Raw genomic sequence first — 14,454 nt, 5'->3', positions numbered from 1 at the left:
ACACAGACAGTCAGACACACACACTCACACTCCCACAGACACAGACACACGCACACAGACACAGTCACACAGACACTCACACGCACACACACACACACTCACACAGACACTCACACGCACACAGACAGACACACGCACAGAGACACACACACTCACACAGACGCACACAGACGCACACAGACACTCACAGGCACACAGACACAGTCACACAGACACACACACACTCACACTCACACAGACACTCACACACTCTGTCCCTCTCACACCCTCTCACACACGGACCCGTCCCCGTCCCCTCCCCCGCCGCCCACGTGCAGCCCCGCACGCGCCGCCGCCCCCCGCGCGCCCCCTCCCACGCCCCCCATTCCCGGCCCCCGCGGCCCGCCCCGCCCTGGGCCCGCCCCCGCCCCACACCGCCCAATGGGCGCCGTGGCCTCGCGCCGCCCCCGCCCGCGCTCTTAAGCAGCGCCAATGCCCGGGCGGCGGCCGCGCCTCCGCCCCGCTCCGTTCCGCGCTCCGCGCCCCGCGCAGCGCCCCGGCCCTGGCCCCGGCCCCGCACGGCCCCGGCACCGCCATGGACACCGGCAGCAAGGTGAGCCCGCGCCCCCGGCCCTGCGTTACGCAACCCCGGGCCGCCCCCGCACACGCGCGGCTGCCGCCGCCAGCCGCGGGCACCGTTTCGCTTTATTTTGTACCCTTAGCGCCGGTGCAACCCTTCCCAAAGGGCGGCCGATGCTGGCTCAGTGCGTCGCAGCACGCTCGGCAGCCGCTTTTGGGCTCCCCCTTTCCAGGGAAATGCGGAACCGCGATGGACCGACCCAATGCTGTCCCTTTTGACCGTGTTTCAGGAATGTGGGGAGGAGGTGGCCCTAGAGCCCAGCAAAGGCCGAGGTGGCTTTTGGGGGTGCGAGGTTGGGGTGACTCCGCCGGGACCCCCCCGATCCCCGGTGTTGGGATTCGGCCGGGCACATCTCGTCTGGAGCTCGTGACTCAGTTCCCATTAATTTATCCCGAACTGTGAGTTAGTAAATGCTTTGAGTTGTCCCGGCGGCTCGGCAGCGGCTGGGATCCCCCTAACAGCCTCCCTATCCTAAATTAATTAATTTATAATTAATTTGTGGCGTAAAAGCCCAGAACGATCGGGGTGATTAATTCCAGGAGGTCACTGACATTAACCCCATTTGCTTCATCCCAACCACCAAAATATTCCCGTTGCGTTCCTGTGTTTTGCGGGAGGGGGAGGGTGTCGGAGGGGATGTGTTAGGAAATTGGCTGCGCGGCGGCACGAAGTGTAATTAATCCCCAAAATCGTAATTTTATCCTAATTAAAGATGTGACAGGAATGATCCCTCTTGGTATTTACCCTCCTGGAAAACAACTGTCTCTTCCCTCTCCTCCTCCTTCCCCGCCCCCCCCCCTCCCCCCACGCTTTCGAGCATGAAATACACAATTTTCTTAAATTTAACTATCTATATCTACCTGTCTATATAGCTCCTATTTTTAAATTATTTTATTCCGACAGTCTCGGCCGCCGCGCTTTTTTCCAGGATGAGTGGTGGGATTGGGGGTGGGAGCTGGGAACGTGCCGGCCGGCAGCGCGGTGATGGGGGCAGGAATTAAACGCAAATTTGGTCTCATACCAAAGAAATCCGACGCACTTAACTCCCGGTTTCCCGAATGGAGCCGGAGTTGCGTTCCCGCTGCTTTTCCAGCTCCGTATTCCCCCGCCCTGGATGAATTTGGGTTAGAAATGATTAATTTTTGTAAAGGTAATTAATCGCAGGGATGATTTGCCAAGCACTGATGGGTGACACTTCCATCCAGAGTGTGTTTTGCATGGGAAAAAAGGGGATTTTTCATGCAAGCAGCTGGCGGCTGGGAGGTGGGGGAAAAACTCCCCTCCCCAACCCTTTAATATTTAATAATTAATATTATTAACCCAGGATTGGGGGGAGGTGGGGGGGAGGGTTGTACATTCCTTGTGTTTTTTCCACCTCATTCCGTGCAAAAACGGCTCCCATGCTGGTCGCAGTTGCAAAACTCGCTGGGATTGTGTTGCCGTCCCTGAATGACCTTTAAGTAGGGAAGAAAAACAAATAGAAAATCAAATTCCACCACTCCGATACTTCTCCCCATCCCCCCTGTTCTCTCCCTCAGCCCAAATCCCACGCGGTGCCGGTGTGACTCCCAAATTCTCTGGCTTTAAGTCCCCTCCTGTGGGTTTGGAGTGGATTTTTCCTGGTTTTCGGTGGGGATGCGAGCTTTTCCCGGGTTGGGAGGTAGACACAGCCGTGTTATCCGTGTGCCCTCGTTCCTGGGAATATGCAAATGAGTGTGCAAAGTGTTGCGCCACATCCCCTCTTCCATCCCCAGCTGGGACCACTTGGGATCCTCATGGATCATTTTAATGGTATCTTTGTCATATGGATTTTCCCAAAATTCCCTCCCGGCACCTCCTTTTTAAACTATTATTTGGGTTTTTAAGGAATTATTAATTTTTTGTGCTCCTTGGGACAGACAGCAACCCAAAATCCTCCTTGCTGGAGTAAAAAAATGGGATGTCCTCCTGGGACTTTTGGTTTTTTATGTTATTGCTAATTTGCTTTTAGAGAAATTTTTAATTCACATGATCTGTAAAACAATCAACATTCCAAAATTGCCCAAATCCCCTTGCACTGGAGTAAAAAAAGTTGAAATTCCCTTCTGGAACACACTTTTTAATATTATTTAGAAGAAATTATGAATTTTTAAAATTTTTTTTTCTATGGGGCAGCAGCATCCCAAAATCCTCCATGCTGGAGTGAAAAAAGTTTAAATTCCCTGCTGGGCCGGTCTTTCTATATCTTTATATTAATATTTTAATATTATTAATTTGCTTTTAAAGGGATTATTTATTCCCTTGATCCATGAGGTGGGCTGTATCCTGAAGTCCTTCCAAGCTGAAGATTTAAAAAAAAAAAAAAAAAAGGGGTTAAAAATAGAGTTGTAAAGCCGAATGCAGGGGGTTTAGGGGGCCCCTGTCGCCCCCCCCGGATCCTCCTCGGAGTGTCCTGGCTTCCGTGTTGGAGCTGGGGAGGAAGCAGGAAGCAGCTAAAAAGAAAACAAATACTGTAAATTTATTTTAAATCTGTCTTTCCTATAACATAGAGGAATTATTATGGATAAGACCAGGAGTTTGGGGTCTAGCTGGGCTTGAATAAATGTATTTTATGGAAACAAGAGGGAATTTGTCCCAAAATTCCTGATAAAGATGCTTTTTCCCGCAACGAGTTAAAAATCCCACGTGGGGTTTGGCAGGAGCTGCCTGGGCAAAGCTGCCCTTAAAAATCGACTTTTCCCTTTATTTAATTATTTTTTTTTCCCCCAAAGTTGCCTTTAATGGTGAAGTTCAAGCCGAAAGGCTCCGTGATCAGAGCCGGGCAGCATGTTTGGTACTAGGAAGGGAGCGGGAGGAGCTGACTCACCCTGACCCTGCTCGGGACGAGCCTCCAAAAAGCAGTTTTCCTGCTAGTTTTGCCCTTTCATATCTTCAAACTGCTGGAATTTATTCAAAATACAAGGGATTTTTTCTGGATTTTTTTTGTTTGTTGTTGCCATGAAAAGTTCCCTTTTTCAAAAAAAGAAATTAATTTTTTTGGGGGGTGGGTAGTGTCTGGTGTGGGGTGCATCAAGGTGTTGTTACCTCTCACCTTCCTGGAGCAAAGTTCATCCGGCTGCCGCATCCCCATCCCTGGAGCCATGACTCACCTGTGCTTGCCCTACCTAGGGGAGCGCCTGGCAGCTCCCAGGGTGCCCTTTAGCCAGGGAAAGGCAAAATCAGGACCCAGACAAATTAGAGTGATGTCCCAAAAGCAAAGGAAAATCACCCCATCCCCCAAATCTCCTAATTTCTCCCAAATCCACTCAAGCCCCTCAAATCCTTCATTTTAAAATAAGATTTCCCCAGGCAACAGGTGCTTTCAGCGCTCCCATTTTTGGGGCATGGATAAAACCACAGTTAGAATTGTGGGGTTTTTTGGAATTTTTTTTTTTTTTTCCCTGGGACACCACCAACTTCCCAAACATGGAGGAGGTTTTCTCCTTGGGGTGGATTTACTCCAAAGCACCGACCAAATCCAAGTACCAAAACCTCCCTGATTAGTTGTGCTGGGGACAAGCCTAATTAATGAGCTTCATTAATGGGCCTGGCTTCATTCCCTCTGCTTTTTCCCTGGGAACTTTCACGTGGGGGGAGGCAGTGGCTGGAGTGGCAGGGTCAGGGAGCAGCATTAATTCCATTATTTATTGAAAGAAAGAAGAGAATGGTTCTTATATATAAAAAATATCCTTTTTTTTGGGATGGGGGAGTTGGAGTCAGCCCACCTCATTTAGATGGGATCTGAAGCATCAATACCTTGGGAATATTAATCCAAAACACGCTGGAAGCATCCTTGGGGTGACATGCTGGTACTTAGAGAGAAACCCCCCCACCACCTCAAATTAAGGGGTTTATAAATTTCACGTGGCTCATCCCAAAGCTGATTAAGTGGGAATGTCGGATCCTGGTTCTAGTGCCGGGAAAATCTCCTGCCTGGGATAATTGGGCTGCTAACGAAGGTGGCCCAAGTGCCGCCCTGCCCTGACCCCGCTCCCGAACAAGGCTCTGATTGTTGCTCCGGCTCAGGCGGGAGGAAGAGGAGGCCCGTGAAGGTTTTGCCAGCTAACCAGGATTTTGCTCAGCGACTCTTAATTAGACTCTGATGGAAAACCATTGTTAGCAGCAGCTTCCCGGAGCATCCTCGGCCGGGAGTGCACGGAGGCTCCGCTGTGCGCCGGGAGCAGCTGGCGCTGACCGGAGCCTGATGGTCACATGGAGCCTCTGAGGGGACCCTTGGAGCCCCCACAACACCTCCGGCCCACTCCAGGACCGAATTTCCTGGAATCCCCCAAACCACAGGGGTTTTAACCCCCAAAATGTCATTTTAGTTATGATTTTTCCCCCTTAGCACCAAAAAGAGTGAGTTTTCTATTTTATTCTGAATATTTGTACTCGCTGCTTTCCCAGCACCTTGTACAGCGCCCTGTTATTGCTCTGATGGGGAAGGCAGGGCTGCGGAGATCCCAGATTTAAGCCCTTTTCCCTGTTTTCCGGCAGATGACAGCTCGCCTGATGCTGGCTGTGGGAGGAGCAGTGCTGGGCTCCCTCCAGTTCGGATACAACACTGGCGTCATCAATGCCCCGCAGAAGGTGAGTGCTCCCAGTACCCTCTGCAGGGAAATTCCAGCCCCTCTGTCGCAAAATTCCACCACCCGCTCCCCCCTCCACCATCCGAAAACAAACCAGCCTCTGCTGCCAGCCTGGCTAAAATAGTACATCCTACTAGGCAGATTAGGGCTGTAATGGGATTTGAGAAGGGGCTGTTTAGCTCCAGTCTTCCCGGGAGAATTTATTTCTTCCCTGCTTGGCAGGAAGAAATCTCAACAGTGCCTGCAGGATGCTCTCTGGGTGTGGCTGGTGGAACTTTTAACCTCAGCTCTTAGTGAAGGTCTGGGAGTTAATTAAAATTTGAGTCATTCCGAGTGGCTGCTCCGACCAAGAGCTCTTGAGTTTTGCATCCCAGCACGATGTCCTGGCAGAAGAAAAGGTTGGCTGGGAAGTACTGTAAGTGCAGGTGTTGGCTCCTCCCCTTATGTACTGCCAGGACCCTCCAGCCGCTGGTAGATACCCATGGTCCTTGGAAAACATGATTTTTCATGGATTTGGTGGTGTTTGAGATGTTAAACACTTGGAAAAAGATCTCAGAATTCCCATGGGGTGGTTGTGATGTTCCCTGGGTGCAGCGCTTGTGCTGGGATAAGGTGTGGAGGGAGGGTGTCCTGGGCTCTGGCGGGAGTGAAGCTGTCCCCAAGTGTCACCACCTCAGAGAATTCAACCCACTGGGGCAGGATCCAGCTGCAAGAGTTTAATCCCATCCCAGTGAGTGCCTCTGGAATGTTGCCTCATGGGATAGAAGACCCTGTGGAAAAACTCCCCAGGCCCCCTCAGTATGGGAAGAGGAAAAAAGCCAGGAATTTGTTCAAGGTGTTGCATTACGTAGTATTGAATCCCAGGATTCAGTTCCTGTGGCTGGAGGGTGTGGCTCCCACCCAGAACCTGCAGGGTGCTACTGAAGGCCTCCTGAAATATCCTGATGCTTCCTTGCCTTCATGTGCACTGGTCTGACGATGGGGATGTCCATTCTCGGATGGCCGTAAGCACCCTGCCTGGGAGACAAGCAATGGAGCAACATTTGAGCTGTGTAAGCTGCAAAATCCCTGGGATTGCACTGAGGAACTGCTCCCTGGCATCTGCCCTCATTTTCCCAAGCTCTGGCGCGGTGGGAAGAAGGAATACTGTTATCACCACCCTGGTCAGAGCCACATCCCAGGAGGAGCTTTGTTTTCCTGGACTGAAGGATTTCTCTCCGTCATCTCCCAGCTGACTGCTCTGGGTGACATGGTCAGGGACCAGCTGTGAGCTTCCCACGGGTCTGAGCTCCAGTGCCTGCAGCCCCCAGCAAATCCAGACCCTCATGATGGGTATTACCATACTTTCCTCATGATTTTGGGGATGAATCCCTTGGTCTCAGGCCAGGAGGAGTTACATGGTGCAGGCCAAGTCACCAGTGTTGAGGGGAAGGATTTGGGATGCTCCGTGTGGGAGAACAGGGCGAGGTGGGATGAGGGTTGTTGTGGACAGCAGAAAGTGCTGGACACAGGGGGTCATCCCAACTTTAAGGATGGGGACACATAAAGTGTGTTGTTGGCATAAGGGTACATCATTGTGCAGGACTGGCATACACTGGACTTGCAATGGAGGTACATTGGGATAAACCGGGCCTCAGAATTGGGATGCAGGATGGGGATGTAGGGAGGTGCAGGACTGAGACAGGAATGCCTCGGGATGCATTGAGGTCCAGGATGGGGAGACACTGGGATAAACTGGAATGAAGGGTCAGGATGAGGATGCACAGAGATGCAGAGTTGGGATGGGGGTGCACTGAGAGGCATTAAGGCACAGGTTTGGGATGCGCTGGTATTGGGATTAATGGAGCAGGGTGGGGATGCATCGCAACGCTCAGGCGAAAAGGGGGGGAAAAGTCCCAATTTTGGGGAAAACAGTTTTTTTTTTTTATTTTTTCCTTCACCCTTCTCTCTTTAAACCCATATTTTACCTCCTTCTCTCCCAAAAAACCCTTTGGGTTCTTCAAAGCATCCCTTTTTTTCAGGAGGAAGGGGTGTTATTTTCAGATACCCCTGGGCCAATGCAGAGCCTGAGCCAGCCCAGACATCTCCAATAATCCAATCAATTATTTATTTTGGGAATACTAGGAGAATGGGGAAAAGCATCCAAACCTCAGTGAAACAGGAGGGAGCAAAACTGCTTAAATATGGAAATTCTAATGGTTTATGTCCTTTGGAAGAGGAGTAACTTGGAAAAATAATGATACTATTGGGACTTGTTCCCAGCCCAGTGTATATTTCTTGTGCTGTCTCTGCCAGAATGTTTTTTTGGGCTTGGATTAATGGGAAAAGTGAAGCAAAAGTGGTATAAATAGTGAAGTGGGAGCAAAGCCCTTCAGAGCAGCAAAATCTTGGAGCCACCTGAGGTCTAGCAAAGCAGGGAATCTCTGGAATTTCTGCTGCTTCCAGCTGGGCTTTGCTATGAAGGGTTTGGGTTGGAAGGAGCCTTTAGAGGGTCATTTAGGCCATTTCCCAGCCATGGGCAGTGACAGGAACTTGGCGAAGCTACCAGCCATGGGCTGGTTTTAAAAATACATCAAAAGTATACAAAATGCATATAAATGTATATATTTTGTATATAAGTGTATACATTTTGTGTATAAAAAGATACAAAATTTATATTAAAAAGTACCTAAAATTCACAAACCAGGCTGTTCTTGGTGTTTCAAACCAAGACCTGTGTTGCATGGTCCTGCAGAACCATGGCAGAGATTGTGTGTTACAGAATTCTTAGGGGAAAAAAACCTGGAAATCTGACTTCAGGAGTATCCAAGAGGACGGGAACTGCCCTGTATTCCTCCTCTTCCTCCATGGGGCCGGCACCTCTCTGGCTCCTGCCCTGCCCTGGAGAGCAGCATGACCTCCCTGTGCCTGCCTGGCGAGTTTTGGCAGCGCCGTGTCTCCCTCTCTGGGCAGGGTGAGCCCAGAACCCGTCTGGCTGCATTTCCCCCACGTATCCTAGCAGGTTCCCTCCCTTGGGCTGGAACTGAGCCTCGGCTGGCGGCTCTGGTGACGGTGACGCATTGTCTTGTGAGCTGCGGTAGCCACAGGGACTCGTCCCTCGGGTGGCACGGCTGGGGCGGGTTTGATGCATGACTTGGTTTCTCTCCTTGTTTTCCAGGTGATTGAGGATTTCTACAACCGCACGTGGCTGTACCGATATGAGGAGCCCATCAGCCCTGCCACCCTTACCACACTCTGGTCCCTCTCCGTTGCCATCTTCTCTGTTGGGGGCATGATTGGCTCCTTCTCTGTGGGGCTCTTTGTCAATCGCTTTGGAAGGTGAGCTCTGAACTTGGTGAATCCCTCAGTGGGGAGATTGTGCTGCCTCACCCCATCCTGGCATTGCAGGACTACCAAGGGCTGGTCTTGAGGTTCTCCTGGTGTTCCTCATCTCTCTCCTCCATCCCTCTTCAGGCGCAATTCCATGCTGATGTCCAACATCCTTGCCTTTGTGTCAGCTGTCCTCATGGGCTTCTCCAAGATGGCTTTCTCCTTTGAGATGCTCATCCTCGGCCGTTTCATCATCGGCCTCTACTCTGGCCTCACCACGGGTTTCGTGCCCATGTACGTGGGTGAGGTGTCCCCCACTGCCCTGCGGGGGGCCTTGGGGACCTTCCACCAGCTTGGCATTGTCCTGGGCATCCTCATCGCACAGGTGAGCACTGGAGAATGTTTTGAGAGGGGTTTCCCCCTTTTTTGATCCTGACACTCAGGGCCTGCAGTGATGAGGTGCTATGGATCTGCACAACCTTTCAGGTGGAGCTAAGGGTGGAAGGGGTGAAGCTGGAGTTCAACAGGAGCAGGGACACTGTGGAATCTGAAGGTTTGGGCTGGGCAGCATCAGGATATTAACATCTATTGGCCCCCTGGAAGCAGCACAGGAGTCCCTTCAATGGCTGTTGCAGCTTGGAGCACACCATGAGTTGCACATTTGTGTCCAGCCAGGACTTTTCCAGCTGGGATGGGTGGCTCAATCCCTTTCCTCCTCCTCAGGTGTTTGGTTTGGACTTGATCATGGGAAATGACTCTCTCTGGCCGCTGCTGCTGGGCTTCATCTTCGTTCCTGCCCTGCTGCAGTGCATCATCCTGCCCTTTGCTCCTGAGAGCCCCCGGTTCCTGCTCATCAACCGCAACGAGGAAAACAAAGCCAAGAGTGGTGAGTGACTCCTCTGCAGGACCTGTCTTGGCACTCTGCAGGGTCTTTGACATCTCCTGACCTCACCTGTCCCTCTCAGTCCTCAAGAAGCTGCGAGGCACGACAGACGTGAGCAGCGACCTGCAGGAGATGAAGGAGGAGAGCCGGCAGATGATGAGGGAAAAGAAGGTCACCATCATGGAGCTGTTCCGCTCGCCCATGTACCGCCAACCCATCCTCATTGCCATTGTCCTGCAGCTCTCCCAGCAGCTCTCAGGGATCAATGCAGTGAGTCTGGGTGGGGTCTGAATGCCAGGGGTCAGCTTGGTTCACCCAGAGCTTCAGGGCATGACTTATGGCACCTCCCTGCCCTTTTTAGGTCTTCTATTACTCCACCAGCATCTTTGAGAAGTCTGGAGTGGAGCAGCCTGTCTATGCCACCATTGGCTCTGGCGTGGTGAACACAGCCTTCACAGTCGTCTCAGTGAGTTTTGGCTTCCCCCAGGATCTCTCCAGGGAGGGTGGGAGAAGGGGCCTTTCCTGCAGGCTGGGGAGGTGCTGATGGATCTTGTCCATCCCACAGCTGTTCGTGGTGGAGCGAGCCGGACGCAGGACCCTGCACCTCATTGGGCTGGCAGGGATGGCTGGATGTGCTATTCTCATGACCATCGCCCTCACGCTGCTGGTAAGTACTAGGGAGGCTGGGAAGAGGGATGGTTGAAGAGGAGGAAGGACTTATTTTATCTTGGGGTGATGGCTGAGCACTCAATCCCCATTGTCACATCTTTCCCAAGCTCCCAGAATTCCAGTTTCCAGCTCATATCTTCTCTGCTAGCACCAGCTTAGGTGTCCAGGTGCTATGTCCCCTTCATGGCACTGACCTTCTCCCTCTCCTTGGCCTAGGACCAAATGCCCTGGATGTCCTACCTCAGCATTGTAGCCATCTTTGGGTTTGTGGCCTTCTTTGAGATCGGCCCAGGCCCCATCCCGTGGTTCATCGTCGCGGAGCTGTTCAGCCAAGGCCCCCGTCCCGCTGCTTTTGCTGTGGCTGGGCTCTCCAACTGGACCTCCAACTTCATCGTGGGAATGGGCTTCCAGTACATTGCGGTAATTGCGGCTGGAATACTAGAGGAGTGGGGATGTGACTGGGGAGACAGGAATCTGGGAGTCCCAGGGGATACCAGTAATCCAGGGGAGTCGCAGCCCCAGACTCTCAGGCTGTGTTGGTTCAGGGTGGATCCAGATCCCAGTTCTGGATCAGGGATGGAAACAGTGTCCAGCTAGATCCTGATGCTGGATCCCTGTGCCAGACTCCACTGCCGGATCCCATTGCTGGATCCAGCTGCCAAATCCAAATCCCGGCTCCGGTTGTGGGTTCCTTGTTCCTCATGCTGGATCTCATTGCTGGATTTTGGTGTGGAGTCCTGATGTCAGAATTGGTGCCAAATCCTGCTGCTAGATTCCAATGTTGAATTCCAGGGCCACATCCTTGAGCCCTAAAACCTGGGCTGAGATGGTTTGGTTGGGTTAAGCTCCTTTGAGAAGAAAGACTTGGGGCTGGAGCAGGAACTTGATTTAGTGTTCCTTATGGAACTCGAGATGTTCCCTGAAAGGAGGACCTGGGTCTTGGATGCCCGGGGCAAGGTGGTACCAGCTGGTCCTTCAGCCATGGCCCATCACTCTGTGTCCAGAGATAGGAATGGAGCCGGGAAGGGGTTGGAGCACCAGGAGAGGCCGAGGGAGCTGGGAAAGGGGCTCAGCCTGGAGAAAAGGAGGCTCAGGGGGGACATTCTGGCTCTGCACAACTCCTTAATAGGAGGGGACAGCTGGTGGGGTTGGGCTCTGCTCCCAGGGAACAGGGACAGGAGGAGAGGACACAGCCCTAAGCTGAGGTTTAGATTGGATATTGAGAAAATTTCTTTGTGGAAAGGGTGGTCAGGGAGGTGGTGGAGTCACCATCCCTGGAAGTGCTCAAAAACATGTGGATGTGGAACATGGGGGCATGGGTTAGGGGTGGACCTGGCAGTGATGGGTTGGTGGTCGGACTTGATCTTGGTGGCTTTTCCAACCTCAACAGCTTCATGTTTCTGTGACCTCCATCCATGTGCTCACTTCCTCATTTCCCTTCAATCCCAGCAACTCTGTGGCTCCTACGTCTTCATCATCTTCACGGTGCTGCTTGTGCTGTTCTTCATCTTCACCTACTTCAAGGTGCCGGAGACCAAAGGCCGGACCTTTGATGAGATTGCCTCTGGCTTCCGGCAGAGCGGGGGCGGCCAGAGCGACAAGACCCCGGATGAGTTCCACAGCCTGGGTGCCGACTCGCAGGTGTAACCTGGACCCCCGGCGCCACCGCCCCCCAAATCCAGGGGGACTTTTTAAAACACTTTGTACAGACCCCAGACAGGAGGGAGTGGGGGGGGGGGTCTGGCACTGACGCCCCTTCTTCAGCCTCCCCCAGTGGTTTACTGGGGACAGACTGGCCTATTTTATTTTATTGTTTTTTATGTTAGGAATGAATTTTATTTTATTTTTTAGCTGGTTTTGCGTCCAAGATTTCAAAGCCAATAGGTGTTTTAAAACCCAGCCACGCAGCCCCCACCAGCAGGAGGGCAATTCCCTGTTTTTTATTAATGATGCAACAGTTATTTAATGGAAAATCATGTAGAGGAAGTTTTTAAAAAGCTGGAAACTTATTTTTTAATATTCTAATCATAGAGGAAAAAATCACATAAATTGACTAAATCTAATATTTTTTTAAAAAAAACTACCAAGAAAATGAGTCATTTTTTAAAGTTTCCTTGATTTCAAGCCCCGTGGTGGATTTGTGGATGGGGACCTCCCACCCGGGGCAGCGTGGAGGACAGAGCCGTCTGGATGGATCAGTTGGAAAGGTCAATCCGTTGTCATAGGCTCCTCTCCTTTCGCCTGAATTCCAGCTGGGAGGGGAAAATGGGAAAGGGGGGATATCTTCTTGTTGAATTTTGGGATTAATCTCGGCAATATTTGCCCAACAGTGAAGCGCCAGTGGCAGCCGCACATGACAACATCCCACTCCATCACCACTCCCATCCCGGGACTCACCAAAATCCAGCACCGCATGGATACAGCCGTTTCCTGCTCTGTGTATAGACTGGAAGATATTTATATTATATATATTTTTGTTCAATGGTTGTTAATAGTAGACATTTAAGTTATAGCATTTCTGATTTGACAAGCCAAGTACTGTAAATATTCTTGGAGTATATTCACACTGTATAATGGATACAAAAGGTACAGAAAAAGGTTATAGTTTCTATAGCAATTAAGAAAAGCTTGTACATGGTTAGGATGACTTTTGTATAGTTCTGCACTGTAGTTGTATCTATTGCACTGAATTTCAGGCTGTAGTATATTAAAAAAAATACACATGAGAAATACTGTCCTTTTCAAACAAAACTGAAAACACACACACACAAAAAAATGCATTTCCCTGAATGCAGCTGGTGTGGGAGCTCCTGGCACATTCCCAAAAGCCACAGGGAGGGTTGTTTTTTTGGTTTGTGTTGGGTTTTTTGTTTTGTTTTTGGTTGGATTTATTTTTTGAGGGGGGGGGTGTTTGGCTTTTTTTTGGTTGTTTTTTTTTGGTTGGGTTTTTCTTTGTTGTTTTTTTTGTTTTTACTAGTATCTTTTTAAAATTTTATTGGTTTGGAAGTGATATCACTTGACCACACATGAAAGAAAATAAAGGTGGGGGGTGAGTAAAATAAATCTCTTTAAAAATGCCTGTTCTCAGTTGGTTGTGGCATAGCTGCACCAAGCTGTGGGGGTTACATGTGTGGTTTTTTAAGCAAATCCCTGCCGTGAAGTGTCAAGGGGAAGTGTTTGGTGTGAATAATAAAGGAGAATGTGAGCAGCCACCCACCCCTAGTGTCCTGTGCCTTTATTTCTGGGAGCTGGACTTTGCCTGCCCTGCCAAGGGTGGTGGGGGGGTTTGGGAGTGCGTGTCCCTGCAAAGCTTTCCCACCTGGAACGACTCACCTGGTTGCAAAATACCTGCTCTGGGTGTACAACCAGATTTTAATTGTCTGGAGCAGCCTGGGCTGGGATCACGATGTGGGGTACCTGCTGGAACTGTCTTGCCCTGTGGATCCCGAGCCTGCTCCCCTTGCCTGGGACAGAGCCTGGGTCATGCCATGAGCACCTGAGCAAGGAAGGGGAGGGAGGAAGTTGCTGCTGCTCCATGGATTTGGTTTTTTCTCCAGCTGAGAAGGTGTCAAGAACTGCAAGCCTGAACGCTTTGAGGCAAAAGCTAATCTTGGTCACTTCAGGCTTTTCTATTTTTTGAAGCAGTTCTTTGCCCTGCAGGGCACACACTGGGCATGGCTGTTGCAGGAGATTGCTCTTCTAGTGTCTTTAAGAGCTTCCCCAGAATGTTCTTTCTGTGCCCAGGGCTCCTCTCCTCACTCTGCTGTTTTGTTCCTGGCTCAGGGAGATGCCCAGCCCTGTACAACCTTCATTTCCAGGCTGAGTTTGTTTTGTTGAACATCCAGAGCAGCCCCATGGCCCTGCAGGGTCAGCCTGGGAGCACTGGGATTACAGCTATGATCGAGCTCCAAATCCCCGGTGACCCAAATCCTTGTGCCCTGGGGCACTGTGCCAGCAGGCACAGTCCCCCAGCATCCCCCACCCCATGGAGGTGATCATTCCAGCCCTTTCCAGCATCCCCCACCCCATGGAGATGGTTGCGTTGGGAGGTTTCCTAGTCCTTCTCCAGGCCTGTGCTGTGCACCTTAAGTAGCCTTATCCCACCTCCTGGAATGGAACGTGGCTGAACCTGCGGTTTTCCCTTCCCCAGCAGCAGCAATCCCTGCTAATTGCTCAGGCCCCAGCTTGACGAAGCGTTTACAAAGCGCACTTGACTCTAGCCCAACTCAGTGAGGCAATTAAACACCCTCATAAATCCTCCTGAAGTAAATGAGCCTTAATCAGAGCACAGGGCTCAGCCCAGCACAGGCCAAGATTCCATTTTCCCCTTTCCCAGCCGTCAGGGATCACAAAATACAGCAGCTGCA

At 51.1% G+C, this 14,454-nt stretch overlaps 1 protein-coding gene across 2 annotated transcripts; it reads left to right on the top strand.

The window, feature by feature from the left end:
* The first annotated feature begins 508 nt into the window (after positions 1-508).
* On the top strand, positions 509-12,914 carry SLC2A1 (solute carrier family 2 member 1). Of its 2 annotated transcripts, XM_033079611.1 has the most exons (11): positions 509-592; positions 5,135-5,227; positions 8,384-8,544; positions 8,680-8,920; positions 9,259-9,421; positions 9,501-9,688; positions 9,780-9,884; positions 9,984-10,085; positions 10,304-10,507; positions 11,537-11,728; positions 12,418-12,914. In XM_033079611.1, exons 1-11 carry the CDS (start codon positions 575-577, stop codon positions 12,418-12,420), a joined length of 1,470 nt encoding a protein of 489 aa, XP_032935502.1. In that variant the 5' UTR covers positions 509-574; the 3' UTR covers positions 12,421-12,914. The 2 variants fall into 2 exon arrangements, with proteins under 2 accessions (XP_032935502.1, XP_032935501.1); XM_033079610.1 differs by having other exon boundaries at positions 11,537-12,914.
* The last annotated feature ends 1,540 nt before the right edge of the window (positions 12,915-14,454 follow it).

Source organism: Catharus ustulatus, chromosome 24 (genome assembly GCF_009819885.2).
Source record: "Catharus ustulatus isolate bCatUst1 chromosome 24, bCatUst1.pri.v2, whole genome shotgun sequence".
In the NCBI taxonomy this organism is placed as follows: Eukaryota; Metazoa; Chordata; class Aves; order Passeriformes; family Turdidae; genus Catharus; species Catharus ustulatus.
The sequence above is the reverse complement of the archived record's forward strand: the minus strand, read 5'-3'. Positions and strand labels throughout refer to the sequence as shown.